The following is a 21,911-nucleotide window of genomic DNA, read 5'->3' on the forward strand; positions in this document are numbered from 1 at the left end:
GAGTTGGCCCTGAGGTTTGTTGCAGATATTGGTTCCTGGTTTAGAGTTATGGCGGGGTGGTGTCTGGTTGCTGGTGAGAATTAGTCTCGGGTTGGGGGGCTGTCTCTAGGGTAGGACTGGCCTGGCAACATAGTAACGGCAACAGCTAGAGCTCTGGGTCCCTTTGAAACACTGTAGTAGCATTACTTTGGCTGCCCATGGCTATAAAGGAATTGGGGGGTGGGAGGCAGTGCTGCGGGCTTGGCAGCTGAGGGGTGATTACACTTGGCCCTGCCCCTTCTGCTCTTAGCTCCGCCCCTTCCAGGATGTGGTGCTGGGCCCCCGTCCCATCTTATCTCAGGGCCCTAAGCGGCCACTGAAGAGAGGCAGGATCATCTGGAGAAAGCAGCTGAATACTGGTGGGAAACCTACCTTCCGTCCCTACTTCTCTCACATCGGACAAGTCACTGACACCAAAACGTTCACGGCTGATCACCGTATGTTCATGATTTCCCGGTGCTGTGAATTTACACATTGCTATAAAAATGCTGAAACCTCTGAAAAATCAGGCCCTGGGGGTTCAAGTTGGACCCCCAAGATTAGCGGGTGCTGGTGACAATTTGGGCCTTAATGGCTCCGTGCCTCAGTTTCCTATTTGTAAAATAGACACACCAGCCACTTGCTCTCCTGGGTATTAATACTTGGGAAGCAGGCAGGCACGATGGGGTGAGCTTCTTAGTTATACCCAGGAGGACAGTCAATAATTTTGTATTCATTGTAGAGTTTGGGTGGGTTGCAATAAACAGGGCCTGGGGTCACACACTGAATGAGGGTAAAAAGAAACATTATAACTAGCCACCTTTTCACTGACTGAGGCAGAGGTTCTCTGGAAAAGACAATATGATTACGCAATCAAGATCAGTACCATTACACGTATGCACAGGAGGGCTGAATTAAGGTTTCCCAAGCAACCTTAATGCTGACATGTCCTAACTTTGAAGTGCTTGATTTTGCAACCTTAACTTTCTTAAATGGGTGTTCTCTTTACGTTCACTGGGCCAGGTCTTGCACTGGTCCAGCAAGGCCAAATAGTTGTAAACCCGGCTAACATAGATTTAAAACCGGTATGTGTCACTGAAGCAACACCCAGAAGCCATGCATGCTGATGCGTATGGTCTATCTTTAGGAAAGCAGGAGATGCCCTGAGGTGGTCATCAGTATTTTGAGCCTGCCTGGTTCTATAGCTTTACAGCTGTGACTTGTTGATGTTTTTGTGTTCTTATTAATGTCCAGTTCAATGTTGTCATGTATTTTTAGTTTATTTTATTGGACACTTTTGCATTAGCAGAAAATAAGTTCCCTTTCCCCCACAAAGGTGTTATCTGAAAGAGCTGTTTGGAAAGAAAATTGTCTGAATAGTTTAGTTGGAAAATGATGTTTCTACGCAGCACTTTTGTTTTGTAAAGTCATGTCAACTTTGACACGCGATTTAGGAGAAAATTCTAAATGTTATATCAAAGCTAAAATCGTATTTCAAAATGTATTTTGTTTGCTTGTTTCTCCAGTCTTAAAATTATTTGCCGATAAGTCAGGATGTGCACTGCTATGCTGGCATATCTCAACATAAGGTCAAAATCATAAAAGCAACGGAAAAGAGCAAATGAAATAAATGTTGTAAATATAATACAAAATGACGGGTCTTAATTAACTGTTACCACTCACAAGAAATCTTAAGTCGTTGCAGATAGCTCTGTGAAAACATCTGTTCAATGTGCTGTGGCAGTCAAAAAAGCTCAGAGAACATTAGAAAACATAAGGAAAGGGATAGAAAATAAGATAGCAATATCATAATGGCAGTATATGAATCCATATTATGCCCACACCTTGAATACAGTGCACAGTTTTGGTTGCAGCCTCTCAGAAAGGATATATCAGAGCTGGAAAAAGTAAAGAGAAGGGCCACAGAAATGATTAAGGGTATGGAACAGCTTCCGTCTGGAGAGAGATTAAAAATAAGACTGGGACCATTCAGTTTAGGAAAGAGATGACAAAGGTGGAATGTGATAGCGCTATAAAATCATGACTGGTGCATAGAAAGTGAAACAGGTAGTGCTGTTACCCCTGCACATAATATAAGAATCAGGGGTCACCCCAGCAGGCAATAGTTTTTAAGCAAACAAAAGGAAACGCTTCTGCAAACACCTCACAGACAGCCTGTGGAACTCATTGCCAGGGGATAACGTGAAGGCCAAAATTATAACAGTGTTTTAAAAAATTTATGTAAGGTTGCTCCATCAATGGCTATTGGCCTGGATGTTCAGGGATGTAGCCCCATCCTGTGGGCGGCTAAACCTCTGACTGCCAGAAGCTGGGACAGGATGACAGGGGGTGGATCACTTGGTAATTGCCCGGATCTGTTCACTCCCTCTGAAACATCTGGCACCGGCACTGTCAGAAGACTGGGTACTGGGCTAGATGGACCACTGGTCTGACCAAGAATGGCCATTTTTATGTACTTAATTTTAATTTTAAAGCAAAAATGGAAAAATTTTCAAAATTTCTATTTCACGGGACATTTTCAGAAATATTCGGTCGCTCTGATTTGGAACAATTTCTTTAAATCTTTGAAATTTCTCCCAAAACAGAAATTCTGGTTTTCCACCAGCTTTGGTAATTTACGTGAGGCCAGAGGTCCCTATGTGTTCAGCCCAGACTGTCACTGACTGCAGTGGGCCCAGTGTGTAGCAAGGCAGGAATCCAGGGAGGAGGAAGGAATGAAGGAAGACGGTAGTGGTGGGGTGTGGGTCTGACCTAGAGGCCAAGGACTGAGTCTGTTGTTCCATTCTGTGCTTGGGGAGGGGGGGCAAAGGTAGCTGGTGCAGGGGCCTTGTGGTGCCTGGCTGCTGTAACGCTCATCCTACACTTCCCTTTGCAGCCCTAGCAGCAGAGGATGGCTGTTGTGCCTTGCACTATAGTCATGCCCTCTATCTGGCCCCTTTGTTTTGGAATGGCAACGAGGCCGGCTTAGGGCCTTTATCCCAGATCTACAATGGCCCCACGAGGGCCGTGTCCACCTCCTTTGTGCTGCCAGGAAATAGTCAAAGGGCTGAGGGGGTCTCTGAGCATCAGGCCCCGAGCTTCTTAGGGGAGAACCAATTGGGAAGGGAGGTGTCTTTTCTGTGCAGCCTGTCTCTGAAGGTGGGATGGGCGAGGAGGAATGGGCCGTGCTGGAGACACTCTCTCTGCCACGCAGCCAAGAAGGGGAGTTGACTGAGGATGGTGCTCAGCCATGCTGGGGCTAGGTCCCCTGAGAATCCCTGGGGGGGGCGGGTTCCCTCCCATAGCTCCAGACTTACCTGGCCGCCTCCTCTGTCATCCTCCAGGTGTACTACCAGCGAGCGGACATGGCCATAGGTTCCCTCACCATCAACGAGGAGCGCTCTGAGATCGTGGACTTCTCTGTGCCCTTTGTGGAGACCGGCATTAGCGTCATGGTAGCCAGAAGCAACGGGACTGTCTCGCCTTCCGCTTTCCTAGGTGAGCAGAGCCAGCCTGGTGCTGGGTTGGATGGGTGCCTGTTCTAAGCACAGTGCATCTGAAGAGGGGCGGAGCATGGAATGAAAATGAGAGGGTGAGGCAGGCGCTGCTCTGGAGGCTTCTAGGCAGGGGTGAATTCCTGGCATGCCTGGAGATCCTGAACTAGGTGCTGTGCAAATTTGGTGGTTGTGGGCCATTTTGGTACCAAGGAATGTGCCTGTCGTGGGTTCAGAGGGCGAGGAGCACCCAGAAGCAGGGCTGAGCCAGAGAAGCGATTGATTTCTCTGGGATGAAACTGACAGCTGGTGCCACTGAAGGACCTGTCTGGGCTCAGCTCCTCACTCCATCAGGGCTGGGTACCACTGGTCGAGCTGTCTCTTGCTACATAAGAGGACTGAGGGCGTTCTGGACTCGTGGATTCTATTTCTGGCTATGCCATAGAATTGCTGTGTGATCTTGGGCAAGTTACTCATGCTCTCTGCCTCAGTATCCCCATTTTTAAAATGACTATAATAGCACCCATCCCACAGGGGAGGCTGAACTAATTGTCTGATGGAGCACTCGGCATTCCTCTGATGAAAGGTGCTACGCAAGAGCAAAGAATTTGCATTGATAGCCACGCGTAGGAATAACTTCTCAGCCTTGTTTTTTTTTTTTTGGTGGCTGAGTTCCTTGACAGCTGCCAGATGAATTTAACATCCCATGACTTTGGTGGGCCATTGGCTGGGCTGTTTTCTCTATGCAGGGTTGGAAATGAAAGACTTAACTTACCCGCTGCATTTCATTTTGTCTCAGCAAAGCCAAGCATGTCCTCTGCATACAAAGTCGCTGCTTGATTTAGAGCATCGCTTGCAGGCTGTAGCCTCGTGCAAACTTTGATTCTATATCTCCCGCTTCCGACAGGTTGTGCTGATTTCCTGTCATCCATGGGCCTTCCGCTTTGTGTCCCTCTTGGCTCCCCTTGCACCTGTCTGGTGTTTAAAATTGTTATAGCCTGGGTTACAGGGACACTGATCAGAGCAGGAAACTTTGAAGTCCAATGAACCAGAGAATTAAAATGGAGCAGGGTAGTTTAGGGGCTAAGCTGCTATAGACAATTCTACAACTAGTTTAACTATGGGCCATATCAGGAGTGGGTGTGGGGAGGTAACTTGTGCTGGGGGCTTGCTGGCTTTGTCGCATACACTCATACACCACCCCAGAAGTACCTAAACCTGTAGCCCCTCGTGGCTGGTGGCTTTCCAGTAGTGTTTGCGAAATGAAATGCTGAATCTCGGACAAGTTCCCAGGGTACACAAGTTACTTAGTCTTCCAAGAGACCTGATAATAGTTACGAGATATGTGAAACGACGTTCAAAGAGATCGGTTCTCTGAGCCCGCTGAGGGCAAGTCAAGCAGTAATCGGCTACTTTGCAGCCAGGGAGATTTAAGTTGGATATTAGAAAGATTTTGCTAACTATAAGGATAGTGAAATACTGGCCCAAGTTGCCTAGAGCTATTGTGGAATCCCCATCACTGGCGGTTTTTAAGAACAGGTTAGACAAGCACCTGGCAGGGATAGTCTAGGTTCACTTAAATGTGCCTCAGCACAGATGGTTTGACTGGCTGACGTCTGGAGGTCCCTTCCAGCTCCACGTTTCTGTGATTCTGTGTTTGTGTGTCTCTGTGGATGTAACCTGTGGGTGAGTGTGTGTTACATGCCTGTGTGAGTTGGGCTCTGTGTGTGTGTAAAATGTTTGTGGATGCGTGTGTGTGACTGTGCTCCCCCTTGTCGTCTACCTGCATTAGCTCCGCAACCAGCCCAGTGTCTGAGGCGGTCGTGAATACCAGAAAGGGCTTGTCCAAGTCCAGGTTTACCAGCCCTGGGGCCCTGAGCGGGGCCTCCTTCAGCAGCCAGAGAGCCCCCCAGCACTGCTTGGTCCAGACCACCTTGTCTGGTGTGCCCTTCTTACACAGCTGGGGTGGCAACGGAGCTAAACTGGGTCACAAACCTCCTGTAGAACCCTGCCCAGGGCTGGTCCTAACTGGTGGCCCAGACAAATGGGGGCTGCTGGGCATGGGGGAAGGAGTGGTGAGTGCACCCTCCCAGTGGGTGTGCCCTTCCACCAGGCCCTGCTGTACCCTCCTCTGCCTACTGTGTGCCCTGGCCTCCAGGCTGCTCAGCCTTGGCCCTGCCTCTCCCACGTTCCCTTCCAGTGAGCGCCCACTGGGTCCAGCCCCGCACGTGCTGGTCTGTTTCGGTGGCCCTTGAAACTGGTGGCCCTGGGTGACTGCCTGTCTCGCCAGCCCTTCGCATCAGCTCTGACTCTGCCATTCCACTCTAGGCCTGAACCTGCTTCTTAATATGGGGCACTGGCCAATCTCTGCTGGCCTCCACTTGAGCTGGCTTTGGCTCTAAGCAGCTGATGCCTACCCTATGGCCCAGGTAGGACACCTCGGCCATCCCCACCTTGCTCTTCTCAGCTTTGATAGTCAACCCAGCCCCCTGAAGCTGGTCCAGCACTTGGCTGATCTTTCCACATGTGGCTAAAGACACAAATGTCATCAGTGTAAAGCAGGGGTCTTCCTCATGAAAGCTCATTACCCAATACATACATTTGCTAGTCTTTAAGGTGCAACACGACTGCTTGCTGTTTATGTTGCTACGTGTACAGCTGCTTCTGTGATGGTGTCGAGTGTGTGTGGCAAAAAATTCCTGTCTACATGCGGCTGCGTGGCTGTTTCCCGTGCGTGAGAGAATGCACCTTTTAAATGGGAGTACCTGCCATTAGAAAAGTGTGTGTGTGTGTGTGAGAGAGTGTGCGGGGCTTTTGCAGAATGTTAGTGAAAAGTGCATTTGGAAGCTGTAATCAGGATTTTTCACCCCAGAAACTGGATCTAAGAGGTGCTTTAATCCAGCTGTTTTCAAACTGTGGCTTGGGACCCCGAACCAGGAGAGAGGGTGGCTTGTTGGGCAGATGTTTACCTGCACGTGTAAGCATATATGGGTGCATGCCTATCTGTGCAGGTACAAGGGCCAGGTCTACAGATGTACCTGCCTGCTGGTGCACATGTCTGAGCTTGCTGTGTTCTGCATGTTTGCGTGTGTGTTGGCAAAAGCGTGGCTGTGCATGGAAGGCCTATTTGAACTGTGCCCTCTGGAGTCAGACACGCTGCTGCTAGAGGCTACGAGTGTCTCCTCCTCCCCAGAGCTGCCTGTCTCCTGTGCTGTGGGATTGCAGGAGAAACGGTCACGCTCCCCAGCACTGTGCAGCAGCGTGTGTCTGCTCCAGAGGGAGCCAATGTCACCCCCTTCCCTGGAGGACACACGGCTCTGACCTAGTGCTGGGACGCTGGGCTGCGCTTATGGAGTCAGAGGAGCCTTTTCAGGAGAGTGTAGCCCAGCCTTCCCCTCATCCTCCCAACTCCAGCTGTAACCAACCAGGCTCGGGTTCCCCAGAAACGAGGCTGCACCCAGAAGGCGAGTGCTATATTTGGTTTATTGAAAGCGCGTGACACCCGCGACGGGAGCCCCGGAGACGCCGCAGTCACCAGTGGGGGAAAACCCAACGCGTCGGCGCTTCGCTCGGGGAGAGGCTCTGTAACAGGCCTCCTAACGCTAGCTGATAAAGCTTAACTCATTACCATAAGATTGCCTAAAATTGCCTATGCATTCCTTATCACTATCTCTTGTGGCCTACAGCCAGCGTAGCCTCGAAGTTTTGGCAAGCGTGCTTTGCTTGCAGTTGTTGTCATGGCAGGGTTAGTTGTTTTGCAGCTTTTCACCTTGCACAGACTGGTCTGTTTGGGATTCTCCTGAGGATTCACAGAGGGGTTGGATTGCACTCTCGACCGTTACAATGTCTTCTCGCACCCTACACCAGCCAAGGGACCCTCTCTGACTTCAGCAACTTGCCGAACCCGTTTCACTCTCTGCTGTCCCCAGATCCGGGCTGCCTCTTCCTACCGCGCAGACACCTCACCCCTGAAACGTGTGCAGGAGCACGCAGCCCAGGGGAAGCCTGGATCGGAGGCGCCTTCCTTTCCTGCCAGCCCCGCTCCCTTCACATGCTAATGAAGTGCATCTGATGCCATCAGATAAAGTTTCTCTCCTCCCTGACAGGGAAGGACACGCTGACAAATGGGCCTCAGTTGCTGTATTTTGAGGGCCTGAATTAATCCCATCCTTCAGCTCTGCCCTTTAACGACAGAGTTCTATCACTCTGGGTGTCTACTGCTGTCACCCGCTGCCTGCCACCCTCTCGGCTGTTTGATCTCTTTCCTCTTGGAGTGCCTCTCTCTTCCTGCCTGCTCGAGGTCTCTGTCCGCTCTGAGCCTCTCCTCTCCTTTTGTGCCTGCCTGTTTTTTTTTTTCTCCGCCTCCCATTATCTCCCTCCCTCTGTTCCTTTTTGCCTCTCCCTCTTTCTGCGCGCCCCAGCCTCGGCTCAGTAAATGAGCAATGCCGCTGGTCTATTTGGCCCCTTTTTCCATAAGGCGATTGAGTAAATCCCAGCAAAAAGCAGGAATCCTTTCCCAAATTATGGTTCTCAAGCTGCACCCGGCGTGTGAGCAATGCCTGGCAGGTACCGGCTTTCTGAGCCCTTGTCACTGGCTGTGTAGGTTGTGTGGTATGTTTACATTCCCGGACAGAATTAAAGCCTCTATTCTCAAGCTTCGTTGCACTGCATCCCCTTCTGACAAAAAAAATGACCGCATGACCCAATGCCACAGGGGAGCCATGAAGCTAAGTTGCCTAGTCTTGGGCTTCAGCTGCGCATTCAGGCCTGCCGAGGTGGTGGGGCAGTTGCCTTGGGTCCCGGGGGTTGAAAAGGTTCGTGGCCTGTGTCACCTGTAAGCTGAGCACTTGGACGGCTGCCCAGGAGAGATTCAGGTGTCCCCTCCGCTGTCCTCAGGGAGCAGCATATATTTCTATTGGTGGTGCATATCTGAAGACATATAGGTGCACGGAATAAAATTTATTCCACCCATGGATGGAAGTTAAAACAGAGGAAACACTTCCCATGGGTCCAGGCTGCTGTTGCTGCAGTGGCAGCAGCTGGAGCCCTGGGCCTTTGAAATCATTGCCAGAGCGTCACACACCACTCTCCAGGCACAGCTGAAGGCTGGCTAGACCCAGCCCCAGGCCTTCTGCCTGAGGGCCCCACTTTCCCAGAGCATGGCTATGCTTCCCCTCCCCCGCACGCCGCTTGCTTTGCCCAGGGACCTGGCAAGTATATTAATGCCCTGCCCTGTGGCCCTTAAACTTGCTGGGACACAGGGCAGAAAGCCAAGGCCTGAGTCCCCAAACACAGGGCTGAAGCCTGAGTGTGGGCGGGGGAGGGCAGAAGATGTTAGGGTCCAGCTTCAGCCCTGCAGGGCCAGACTCTGGCTTCAGTTTTCCGCCTTGGGCCCCAGTGACTCTAATGCTGAGCTGAGTCACTCCATTAAAATGAGCTCACAACACACTTTGGGATCCCAAGTCACAGTCTGAGAACAGCTGGATTAAAGCACCTCTTAGATCCAGTTTCTGGAGTGAATAACTGTGATTACAGCTTCAAAACGCACTTTCCATTAACGTTCTGCAAAAGCCACTTAAAACGTTTTGTTTCTACAAATGGTCTTGTCTGGAAGCTCATTCCCTCATGGGGAAATGAACATACAGAGTATGAACGCTCTCTCGGCTAAATGAGGCATTCAAACAAATATTCACAGACAGAAGTTTGCAGTGTTCACCCAGTTGTGACATCAGCCTTGCCAGAATCTGTTGCTGCTCGGGTTAATTTCAGATGGTGAACTCCTTTGGTTCTGTCTTTGTACAGCACCTGGCACAAAGGGGCCTTGACTCAGTCCTGTAGTAATACAAATAATAAACAATACCTGATGGCCTATTTGAATTGCAGGACGATGGTCCAAAAATTGCAGCTAAGCTGCTGACAAGCCGTGGAAAATTGCAGAAAAGTAATAATGGGCCTTTTTATTGCAAATACTCTTCCATGATTTTTTGCTGTTAGCTGACCTGTGCTCCCACGGTCACATTGCAGGGGAAGCCTTAATAGTGCAGCAACCACAATTTTGCAAATGAAGCAGGGCCGTAACAATGCTCCTACTAATAAACACACACCTGTCCACCTAGGTAAACATGTCTTTAAAACTTTTCAACAGTTGAGTTATGTCTCATTAGTTTTTCAACCACTACTATGTTACGATCAGGGCAGGTGAGTAGATTTTGTGCCTGGGTTGATAAATTTGACCACGCTGATTGCTTGCTTGCTTGTCCCTCTCTGTCTCTCTCTCCCAGCCTCCTTCGACTAACTCCTCAACCTGCTTACATCAGTAACAGTGAGATAGCCGTGCTAGTTCGTATACTATCAAAACAAAAAAGCGGTCCAGTAGCACTTTAAAGACTAACAAAATAATGTGTTAGGTGATGAGCTTTCGTGGGACAGACCCACTTCTTCAGATCATCATCAGATTTCAAGAAGTGGGTCTGCCCCACGAAAGCTCATCCCCTAATAAATTATTTTATTAGTCTTTAAAGTGCTACTGGACTGCTTTTTTGTTCTGCTTACATCAGGTCTCAATTTGGCTTTTTTTTTTGTCACTAGGCACTTCTTTCTTTCTCCCTCTCTGTTGTACTTAATAAACAGCAAGTATTTAATTGTGTTCAGTCTGTAGCTGAGGGCACCAGGTGGATAACAGGCATCTTTCAGTGTAATCCTGATGCCTTTCTGATCCAAGGGCACTCATAGGATCACCCACATGTGCTGGGAAGGGTAGATCTGTCTTTCTAGGGCAGTGTTTCTTAAGCTATGTTCCCTGCAGCACCGGCGTTCGGTGAACAACTTCCAGGTGTGCCGTGAGCATTTGGAAAAACAATTCCAAGTTTTACAATAAATAACCATGGTGCGATGATAACCGTAGAGAAAAACGCTGAAACGCAATTTTATCCCCGCGTCTTGCGAGAGCGGCAGTAGTCTGAGAACAGAGCGAGGCTGACTTACGTGGTGCTAACCGCTCCTGTCCTCTAAGCTTTTTCTCCTGTCTATACGGCACTGTTGCAAGTAACAGGGATGTGCGGCTCACGCACTACGCCGGCGTGGCGACTCCGCTGTGACTCCGCTGCCTGATGTCAGCCAATGTGCGTGTGACGTGTTCGTAGGTGTTCCTCATGAAAAAGATTATTGTTTGGTGTTCTGTGGGCTCCAGAAGCTTAAGAAGCGCTGGTCTAGGGTCCTGTGATGGAGGAAGATTTCCCCTGAGCCTCTAGGTTTGGGTCCTACTGTGTTACTTGGTGCCTGGACTCCACCCGCCTATAGTGACACATGCACCTGGGACCGGGTGCAGCACAGCTGGAGCAGATGGCCTCCCTCTTGCCTTGCAGAGCCCTACAGCCCAGCCGTGTGGGTGATGATGTTCGTGATGTGTCTCACCGTGGTTGCCATCACGGTTTTCATGTTCGAGTATTTCAGCCCCGTCGGCTACAACCAGAATCTAACCAGCGGCAAAAGTAAGTTGCTTAAAGGACCCAGGAGCAAAGTTGCACCACGGGATGGAGCCTTGGCCGCAAGGTCCCCGCCCTGTGTGCACTTAATACGGGTGGCCGCGGTCTGTGTGCTCCACGGGGTGGGAAGAGGTATCATAGGGCTGTGAGGGACCTCAGCCTACAGCCCTTCACATCCTGAGCTCATCCCAGGGTCATGATTCCAGCCATATCTGTGGGCTACAGGGAGTGGGAGGTGGCCAATTCCCAGCCTCTTTCAGCCGAGCTTCAGCCTTCACAAGGCCCTGTCACCATCAACAGGGCCTCCTCCACTCCCCAGCCACTGTTATCAGGGGAGGGAGGGTGGGAGGGCGGGCGGGCAGCCACTCACTCCTCAGCCGGGCCTCTGACCCTAACCTCTAACCCTAACACAATGGTGTCCCCAGAATCTTCCATTTCAGTATCAACCTGGGAAACAGAAAAGTCATCAAATCCACCCCTTTTCCCCGTGTGCACTCTTCTGCACCTCCTGCCATGGCTTTGCAGCACACCACGCCAGCGAGAGAGTCCTTCGGCCACTTCAAGTTGACATGTGGGATTTTGCCAATGCCCCTCATGGACATAAATTCACAAATTCCAAAGCCAGAAGGGTCCATTGCAATCATCTAGTGAAGCCAATTCCTTCTGGCCCATTTGTGTCTGTGTCTGGCACCAGCAGCTCCAATCAGCCTCTTACTCCACTGTCTGCTCTAGCTAAGAGCTCCCATGTGCGTGCTCGCTGAGAAGATTTTTTCTCACATTTGTCTGGAGGAGCTGTCAGCCCCAGGCCCGGGTGCCATCCTTGCCCTTAACGAACGTTCATTAAAGGATATCCATCCTGACGGGTGCATAATGAAAATGCTTTTTCAAGCAGTGTCAATGACGCCCCTGTGTCCCAACACTCCTGGCCCAGACCTCTCTCCGCTCTACTTTCAGCGATCCTGGATAATTTCTCAACAGCGACCTTGGCAGTTTTGCCGTTCAGACAGGGATCATACGTGGGAAGGAAAGGAGCGAGTCAGAAGGAAGCTGGTATCTACCAGGAGAGAATAGCCTAGAGCCCACAGTAAAAATACACAACCTATTTTTAGCTTTCTTCTCCCGAATGAACAAAGGCTCTGGCAGAACTCGGCCAGCTGGAACCCTGCTGCTCTGTTCCTCTCACCAGAGACTTCTGGCTGGTTCTGGACTCTCCTGCCTCCTTTTTCATGTTGTCTCCTTCTTTCCCCTTAATCTGAACTTCTTGGTATGGTGCTGGGAGGTGGTATGGCAGCAAACTGCGTTTCCATTCCACTCTCTCCAGCAGAGAGGCAACCGTCCAGCTATTTCCGGAGGTGAAGTCAGAAAAGCTGCTCCTTAGTAGGTTTCTGTCTCTCTCTGCCGAAGAGCAGCTTTGGATCCTCACCAGAAATAGCCCTGGCAGATTTCCTTCACAGCCCTGAACCTACCTAGCCAGTGAAGCAAGGTTGTGTGCAAGGTCTGGCAAGATTCCTCTTCTTCCCTTTCTCACCAGGACTTTGGAACAAAACAAAGCCCCAAAGAATCTCTACCAGGTTTTCTGTAACAGTGGTTCTCAACCAGGGGGGTACCAGTACCCCTGGGGATACGCAGAGCTCTTCCAGAGGGTGCAGTAACTCAGTGTTCCTCAATCTTTTTTTACAAATAAAAAATCGGGCTTATTTTTTGTTCATCTATTTTTTTTCTTTATCCTTTTTGCACAGTCATAAATACAATGGCAAGTTTATTGCCTAGAGGCAATTTCTCCCAGCCAACCAGTTACGATGAAGTTGTTCAAACAAATGTGTTGCAATGGTAAGGTGTGTCTGAAAATTGTAGTGACTCAAGGTACTTATAATTTTTTTTTTTTTTTTGGTAAAGGTTGAGAAAACACTGTTCTGCAAGACTCAGTGCCTGGACACTGCAAGGGCTGGCACTAGAAAAATATCTAAAACAGATTAGATGTTGGTCGAGGCTCATGCTGAGATGCTCTGTGTACATTGGCAGAAGCTCAGTGTTCAGCCAGACTGCGGTTGAGACAGGACCAGTGCTTGCTGGGATGCGACCCTGAGATAGTTTAGTTCTAGCTCAGTGGTTCTCAACCTTTTTTAATAAAGAACCCCTTCAAAAAATAAGCACCCCTAGACTTCTCTCGTACATTGAAGGGTACGTATGCCACCAATTAAGAAATGTGGTCCTAAAACAGTAATCTGAGGTCTTCAACAAGTGCCATTCAACCTGTCTGGATTACTATAACCTTTGCAGGACTCAGATTTGTTTTGCAAACCACCAAGTTACACCTCACTTAAAAATTACCGACTTACAAACACATGCAAAAATGTCACAGAAGGCTTTTACTGAAAACTTGCTGGCTTTTTACCAGCTTATTATCAAATAAATGAATTGGAATGGAAATACTGCACTTACCTGTCAGCGTAAGGCACATGAAGCAGTAGAAACAAGACATTGTCTGGATGAACTTTTAGATTGTGCTGACTTTACTAGTGTTTTATGCAGCCTGTTGTAAAACTAGGCAAGTATCTCGAGGAGTTTATGTGCCCCCGTAAGAACTCGGTGTACGCCCAATGGTATGCATCCCCCTGGTTGAGGAACACTGTTCTCGGTGGACAGCCGGCTTTTAATTGGCTCCACTCAATAAAACAGGTAGACGTTTACATTACCAGGGAATCTGTGTCAGTCACTTGAAGGCCCCTGACACATAGCCAGACTCACCTACTCCATGTTAGGGGTGGGATGTGGCCCCACAAAGGGTTATCCTGTTTGCAGTGTCTGGGCTTCAGGCCATACTTTCTCTCTCTCTGTACGCCGAACCGACAAACGAATGGAGGGATTAAGGAAGAAACAAAAATAACGTGCCCCAAGGGCAATCCTGGGCCCATGTTTGGTGGGGAGTTACACATGAAAAAAGGCAATGGCATAACTGGAAATCCCATTTATCTAAAAGCCAGGAGGAATCGTCCCCAGTCTTTTCCCAGGCCTCAGTTTGTAGAGACAGGGTTTGTGTTTCCGAATGGTTCAATCCAAGCCCCCCCACCAGCTCTCCTTTCTTCTCTTCCCAGAGTCCGGTGGGCCCTCCTTCACCATTGGCAAATCCGTCTGGCTGCTATGGGCCCTGGTCTTTAACAACTCGGTGCCCATCGAGAACCCAAAAGGTACCACAAGTAAGATCATGGTGCTGATCTGGGCCTTCTTTGCCGTGATCTTCCTGGCCAGTTACACTGCCAACCTGGCAGCCTTTATGATCCAGGAGCAATATATTGACACCGTCTCGGGGCTGAGTGACAAGAAGGTGAGGAGGGCTCGCAGGAAACAGCCAGTCTGGGCAGGGAAGCATGGGAAATACAGGGGGCTGGGTATGGAACGCGGAGTGGGTGGGGCAAGTATATTAGGTTAACCAAGCCTGTTGACCTGCTTTGCCTTCTAAACAAATCGGCTTCCATAGCATGGAGGCCTGTGTGAGGCCAACAATAAGGAGCAATGCGAGGAGCAGACCACCACGTAAGTCCGTTACAGTTAAGCTGATTCTAGCTACGCGATTGCCGTAGCTGGAACTGCATGTCTGCAATCAGCTTACCTGCCTAGTGTAGACCAAGCCTGAGAGAAGTAACTTGGGAGATGGAGAGCGAGCAGAGTGACCAGCTGATGGAGAGTGGAACCAAGGAGCAGGGGGGGAGCACCATTTTAACACAGGAACTGACCAGTGGGCCCTTTTTTCCCACCAGTGTCTGAGAACTGCCCACAGATAAGAGTTGCTCGTGTGCGGTGGTAGGAGTGACCTGGTATCTCTGTTCTGTGTTCCCCTTCCTGCTCCGTGCTAAGCCAGATTCTCGCTATCAGCCCAAGTGGCCTTGAGCTAGAAACACCTCTAATAAATGGAGTTCCTTTGGCAGAATGGCACCAGGAAATAAGGTTCCTGCACTTGGCACCTAGGGCTTATGGCTCTAAGGATCGGGAGGCCTGGGGTTGATTTCCAGCTCTGCCGCTGACTCATCCAACATTGGCCAAATGGAACCAATTTTGACAAAGCGGGGAACATTTTGTGGCAGCACCATGCTGCTTGTCAGCCAGTCCAGGCGCTGCTCCCAGCTGACCATGACAGGGTGGGAACAGATGGACAGGGTAGCAGTGAGGTGAAAATGGAGCCTGGTTCCATCACCGAGCTGAGTGGAAACCCCAGCAGGAGGCCTGGAGCCGAGTGCTGCGCCTGTTCGCTGAGCCAGACCGTGGATTGATTGTTGCTGGTGGTTGCCGTTGTAGTTCCAGAGGCCCCAGGAGCAGTATCCCCCGTTCCGCTTCGGCACTGTTCCCAACGGCAGCACGGAGAGGAACATTCGGAGCAACTACCCCGACATGCACACGCACATGGTGAAGTATAACCAGCGCTCAGTGGAGGACGCCCTGACCAGCCTCAAAATGGGGTACGGCTCTCCTGAAAAGCAACTCTCCTGAAACAGGAGCGTACCTCCCTCACTGGCGTGTGCACAGGGTCTTACCCCCGAAAATGCCTGGGATGGGGCGGGAAGGGGCTGTCCCGTAGGTCCATTATCAGAAACGTGGGGCCTGACTTTAGGAGGCTACTTCAGCTGTGAGCTCCCACCACCTCACGCAAGCACAGAGGGCCATATCTGCAGCTGGGAAGCGGGAGTAGCGCTGTGGAAGAAGGAGGTGGCTCAAAATGTCCTTTATGTGTGAATTTTTTGAGGGGAATCAAGGAATTCAAGCATGCCACATCCCTTCGCACAATGGCCTATAGCTTTCCGAGGAGATGAGTGGGTAGGAAGCTAGGGAGTGAGGGACACGCAGAGCATCAGGTGAGAAATCCACTGGTTTCAGGGTATCTCCCTTGTAAATAATTCCCTCCTGGCACTACCAGACAAGAGGGCAGACTGAGGTCTTGACCACTGGAGGTCTTTCCTGGGCCTGGGACACATCTCATGAGCACAAGGGACATGAATAACTGCCAGATTTTCGCTCAGGCTTGTCTGAACCTCAACCGCTAAAACCGCACCAGGCTAGCACTTCGACAAAGGTCCCGTCTATGCCCAGGGATGGTGTTCTCCCAGCCGCATAGGTAACCCGCCTCCCTCAGAGGCAGCGGTTAGGTCAACAGCGTTATCCCGCTGACCTGGCGCTGGCCACACGATGCCTTTGGTCGGATTAACTGTGCTGCTGACAAGCGTGGCTGTTTACACCCTGACTGACGCAACTCATTTGCTCTTCTCAGTGTAGACCAGGGCTCTGTTGACCTGAGCACACATCGCAGGGGTGACTGCAGCACATGTAGGTACACCCCAGCTAGCTTTTGAAAAAACAGTAGCAAAGAGCTCATGGCCAAAGCCTTCCTGGGACCCCGGGAGTATAACTGTAGCAATTAGCCCATTCTGCCCCCTTTTCTCCCACCCCTTTGTTCTGATGGTTCTTCAAACTAGCTTGATCAAAGTTAGTGGCTAGGTCTATGCCGCATTGTACCTCTAGCTGCAGTGCAGACTTCCGGGGGGTCACCTCTTCAGTTTCAAGGGAGGGATTTTTCTTCACTTCCTGTCCTAAATTCTTATGTAGTGTTGCTAGTTGATTTTAAACAGCTGCCGCCTTGCACCCCAGAGGTGGCTGCCTTTCAGTGGTGTATAGCTATGTCATTGCCTTAAAAAATGCATCGTCCTGGTGGCAGCCTTCTCCCATGAAGGATGTTTGAAGCCCACGCTCAAGCCTGGGATTGTTGACCATACAGCTGAGACTTCAGCAGCTCCTGTTCCTTTAGAAAGTTCCCTTCCCACGTGTGAGATGCGATGCTGAATCCAAAGCCCCATAGATACACTGTTTCCTCCCCTACCTGTATGTCCTCACCTTTCCTTTGACCCAGCTGCTCCCTTCCGCTCTCCTCTCTTGCTGTCCTTGCCCTGAACTCTCTGCTTGGTTCCAGGAAGCTGGACGCCTTTATCTACGATGCCGCTGTGCTGAACTACATGGCTGGCAAGGACGAGGGCTGCAAGCTGGTGACCATCGGCAGCGGGAAGGTCTTTGCCACCACCGGCTACGGCATCGCACTCCAGAAGGGTTCCAAGTGGAAGAGGGCCATTGACTTGGCCCTTCTGCAGTTCCTGGGAGATGGTGGGTAGCTCTTTCCCTGCTCAGAGCTGGGGTGTGGTGGCCCTTCCCCGAGCGGGTGGCAGTGTAGTCCTAGCTAGCCCTTCCCATCCTGCATTTCTTTCCTGGTGAAGCTGGGGGCGGGGGCGCGTTACCCAGAAATCAGAGACAAAGGCATTGCATCTATCTCTCACTTTCCCTTACACACTTGATCGTCCCTTCTGCTCTCCTTTCTCGCCGCTGTTTTATTGGAAAATGTATTTATCTGTTAAAACAGGAAGAGGATCCAACCGTCCCTCAAAGCCCGCACGTAACTCGGACATTCTGGGCTCCATCCCTACAATGTGGGGGTCAGCTCTGCAGCTGGCGTAAATGTATCCCCACTGGCAATCTTGGCCCTAGCTTTCTCCTCCTCCTGCTAAATGGAAATCCTCTATGGCACAAGGGTGTGAGGGTCATGAGCTCCTGGTACCTCAGGGAGCCTCAGCTGTGTAGTCAACCGCTCAGTTTGCAACCTGAGCCTGGCACTGGGGGAAGGGTTCAGAAAGCTGCTGCTCTCTATCAGGTTGTGTGTGATTAACATTAGATCAGGTCCTGCCTCTCCTGTCAGGGGCCAGGACATTGTTCTGTCTGCAGTCTCTCTCTTCTCACTCGTAGGCAATAAAACTCTCGTGGCAGCTTTGCCGACAGATCACGTAAGCTCTCAGAGGCTCGGGGGGAAGAGAAGTAGGACGTTCAAGAGTAAGACATAACAGTTAAGGGAGGAGGAGAGAGGGAAAAGAGGCACATTGGGGTGGAGGAAGAGAATTATGTGGAGAAAAGAGGTGAGTGTGGAGGGGAAGAAATTAAGGAGTCAGATAAAGGCTATTGCACGTCCGAATCTAGACTTCAGTGAATGCGCAGACTGGGGAGAATCCTAAAGGGTGAATGGAGGAGAACAGCGGATTCTTCTCTCCTAAGATAACGTGGACGTTAGACAACGAAGGGTCAGTGCCTCACGCTACTCGGCTCACGCCTGGCTGGAATCTCAATGTGTCCCTGTGTGTTTAACTGTTTCCCAGGGGAGACCCAGAAACTGGAGACCGTGTGGCTGTCGGGGATCTGCCAGAATGAGAAGAACGAGGTGATGAGCAGCAAGCTGGACATCGACAACATGGCTGGGGTTTTCTACATGCTCTTGGTGGCCATGGGGTTGAGCCTGCTGGTCTTTGCCTGGGAGCACCTGGTGTACTGGAAGCTGCGCCACTCAGTCCCCAAGTCCCACAGGCTTGACTTCCTTCTGGCCATAAGCCGGGTAAGTGCCATGCCCAACGTTTCCATTGCACGGTCGTGTTCCCAGCAAGTCGCCGCTCTTCATTGAGCTGCTGTCCTGGAAGGGTCTACCTGGTCACCAGAAGTAAGGACTGGGTGCTGGCATCTGGGGAGGGGCTGCTGAGTGTGTTACCTCTGGGCTGATGATCAGAATGTGAGGAGTAACCAAAAGCTGGCTGGTTTTTTCAGGCAGCTGAGGCAGAGGCGTGTGTGGGCTGGGTTCGAATCCTTGGGGATAACTTCCTGGCTCAAAGAGCCACTTCCGCAACTGGTCCGAGGACTGACTGGGTCTGTCCTCTCCCCCTTAGTGACGTGCTTCAGATCAAGTCACAGGCACGCCGACGGGGCACGAGGGAGGAAGCTTGTGCTGCCTGTATAGCCTCTGTGTTCTGCGGATTAAAACGAGGGTTCTTGTCTGAAGGGCTGCAGGGTTCTCTGGTGGGAGCCTTTTCCCAGCCCTGAATTCACATGAAATAATGGCGCACCCGTTCAAAGTGCCCCAAAGAAATGAGCAACGAATAGAGGAGCCCGTCTCCGCCTTGTCACTTTCCCATTGCCACGACAAGGCAGCTCATCCCATGTGAAACACCCTGTGCACTAACGAGCCTGACTTTATCTGGGGTAACCAGCGCTGAAGGGCCACACTGCTCAGAAGTAGGCTGGTGAGCTAGTGGGAGATCTGAGGGGAGGACTGAATTCAAGAGAAACTCTGGAGCACCGTTATGGGGACGTGCTAGTTGGCTGGAAGAGGCTCTGCTGTCAAGTTCCAGTGCTGATCAAAGTGCTTGGTCTGGGGATGAGTCTCCTGGCTCACTGGTGGGCAGAAACTATTAAAAAAGGGAAGATGTAGTAATTGGGGTGTTTGAAAGTAATGCAGAGAGCTTTGCACCATGGATAATCTGCCTGGCCCACTGCAAGGAGACCTCAGGCCAGCCCTGGTCTGCTCTCCATCTCCACTGTTGGTATTTAAAGAATCATAGACTCCTAGGGCTGGAGGAGACCTCAGGAGGTCACCCAGTCCAGCCCCCTGCCCAGAGCAGGATCAGCCCCAACTAAATCCTCCCAGCCAGGATCTCGTCAAGCTGGGATGGAGATTCCACCACCTCTCTCGACAACGCGTTCCAGTTTTTCATCGTCTTCCTGGTGAAATTTATCATTGCACTGAAGTATTTATCCACTTTCTCCCTTGTGAACATGGAGCATCCCTGGTTCAGCTCTTCCTGGGACCCAAGATGCACTGATTTGTCATCCTTCACCTCCCTCCCTTTTGACCCCCACACTTAGGGCTGCTCTGGTCACTTTTTTCTCTCTCTCCGCTTTGCAGGGCATTTATAGCTGTTTCAACGGCGTCCAGAATCTGGAGAGCCCTGCGCACGTTCGCACCCCCGACGTCACCGCCAACTCCACCCAAGCCAACGTGCTGAAGATGCTGCAAGCAGCCAAGGACATGGTGTCAACTGCCAGCGTTGGAAGCTCCCTGGAGAATGCCACGCGAACCATTGAGAACTGGACCAACCGGAGTGAAAGCCTCCAGCCCACATTCTCCGTTCGAACGCCTCAGCTTGTGGTACAGAACACCAGTGCGTGCAACAGGCCAGCCTTCTCCTCCACCTTGACTGCAACAGAGAAGCTTGGGCCGGTCTGCACCCAGAGGGCTGGTCCACCACCCAACCCTGATCCCCAGCAGCCGTTAGGGGATCCCAGGCTGCCAGCTATTGAAAACTGGAGGGCAGTAAATGAGCAACTGCCAGTGCTTCACCCGCTAAAGTTTCGAGGAAGTTATTCTGGGGATAAAGTTCTTCCTGGTTCCACTGGGGGTGACTTTCCCCACCTCCTGGTGAGGACCATGCCTGCAGCCCATCTCAGGAGCCACGTGCCCCTGGGAAACCACCTGAACACTTCCCTCTCACCACTGGCAACTCAAAGGGAGCTCCCCCTCCCAGACATCTACAAAGAGCACAAACGCCCTGTGTCCAGGGCAGGCGGAAAGGAGACGCTGCCCCGAAATGTCCACCTGGTATATGGGGAAGGAGGACCCAGGGGCCCAGCCCAGCTGGCGAGGCTGTTCTCCGCTTCCAAGAAGAGCCCTCTCTTGCCTCCTGACTGTGCGCACGGCGCCTTCTTGAAAGCCAGCAGGCCTTGCCGGCCCTTAGTGACTGTGGTCAAGCAACCGGCACCAGTGGAGCTACCCTTTCTGGGCAAGGAGAAGCCACGCAGGACAGCCAGCCTGCTGGCATCGGCCTGGGAGCAGAATGAGAAGCCCCGGAGATACGAGGGCAGGTCTTCCGCCCGAGGGGATGTGCCAGATCTCTTCCCCAAAGCCGGGCTGACACCAACACACTATCCCACTGAAGCCCTCCGGCCCAGTGCCATGTGCAACAGAAAACACATGGAGGCCAACTCCAGGCTTGCTTGGAAAGGCCAGCGGCTGCTGCACTCTCCGGTGGCCAGGCTGCCCTCCTACGGGGAGGCGTGCCTGCCGAACACCACCGGCGTGCACCGGGCCTCCTCCACCGTGGTGCACAAACAATACGCCTACATGAACTCCTATACACACCTGCCCATGTACCTGGGGCAGCTTTACCAGGGTCCTGCCCCACTCTGCGAACACTCCAGGGCTGGCCAGCACTGTGTCATTCGGGCACCCTGGGCACCCAGGAGCAGGGACTACTTGGTCCAGGAGGACAGCCGGAGGACCATGTACTTCGACAGCGTGTACAGGGACTGCACAGAGCGCAGGAGAGCAGAGCCGTCCTTCCTCCAGACGGTCCATGCCGAGAGGAGGGACCTCCTGGCAGCCCAGAGAATGAGCAGTCCTTATGCTGCCCGGTCGTGGAGACGAATCTCTAGCTTGGAGTCCGAGGTGTGAGAGGGGGCTTAGGTAGGGCTCTCATTAACTGGCGTATGCCTGTGTGACTCTTCTCACCCAGCATCTGGTGATTCAGGTGTGACCGGTGGGGACCAATCCCACAAGGGAGGCTCTAAAAAGCTCAGTCCGTGGGATTCCCCTGCTCTTTGGCGCCAGCAGAAAGAGCTTTTCCCATTTCCTCTGCTGCAGACGGACAGAAAAATAATAAAGCAGCAGCAGCTGTGGGATGGATACGGGGCACAAAGCTAACTGCAGCAGGCACTTTAATGTCTGAATTCTGACGTCTTCCATCGCTGGGCGCCCGGACCTAGCACTGGCAGCGTGATGGGCTTGGTTGTGTCTTGTCCAATTGAAATGCTCACAGTCGTATGTGGCTAGCTATAAAGTATCCAGAACAGCCTCAGTCCTTGGTTTCTGGTTCCAGTTAACTTGGAGCCCATACCCAGAGCTCCTCTCGCTGTGAAAGGGTTGGGGGGCATCTTCCAGCCCTGCCCCCACCCACCAGCTGCACCTGTCCTGCTGCTACAGAGGCTCTGCTTAGCTGGTCCGCTAATGAACCAGAGCGGGGACAGGAAGACCCTACGGTGCCTAAGATATTTTCACAAGCGTCCTTCA

The 21,911-nt window shown here is 51.5% G+C and overlaps 1 protein-coding gene across 2 annotated transcripts in view; it reads left to right on the forward strand.

Annotated features, from left to right (window-relative positions):
- Positions 1–21,688, forward strand: part of GRIN2C (glutamate ionotropic receptor NMDA type subunit 2C) — an 84,868-nt gene extending 63,180 nt beyond the window's left edge. For both annotated transcript variants that reach the window (XM_075014893.1, XM_075014894.1), the window contains 7 exons: positions 3,363–3,516; positions 10,877–11,002; positions 14,092–14,321; positions 15,290–15,450; positions 16,953–17,140; positions 18,178–18,410; positions 19,752–21,688. In XM_075014893.1, coding sequence (XP_074870994.1) covers positions 3,363–3,516; positions 10,877–11,002; positions 14,092–14,321; positions 15,290–15,450; positions 16,953–17,140; positions 18,178–18,410; positions 19,752–21,296 — 2,637 coding nt within the window. In that variant the 3' untranslated portion in view covers positions 21,297–21,688. The remainder of the gene's footprint in view (positions 1–3,362; positions 3,517–10,876; positions 11,003–14,091; positions 14,322–15,289; positions 15,451–16,952; positions 17,141–18,177; positions 18,411–19,751) is intronic.
- The last annotated feature ends 223 nt before the right edge of the window (positions 21,689–21,911 follow it).

The sequence above is a fragment of the Carettochelys insculpta genome, chromosome 20 (genome assembly GCF_033958435.1).
Source record: "Carettochelys insculpta isolate YL-2023 chromosome 20, ASM3395843v1, whole genome shotgun sequence".
Classification (NCBI taxonomy): Eukaryota; Metazoa; Chordata; order Testudines; family Carettochelyidae; genus Carettochelys; species Carettochelys insculpta.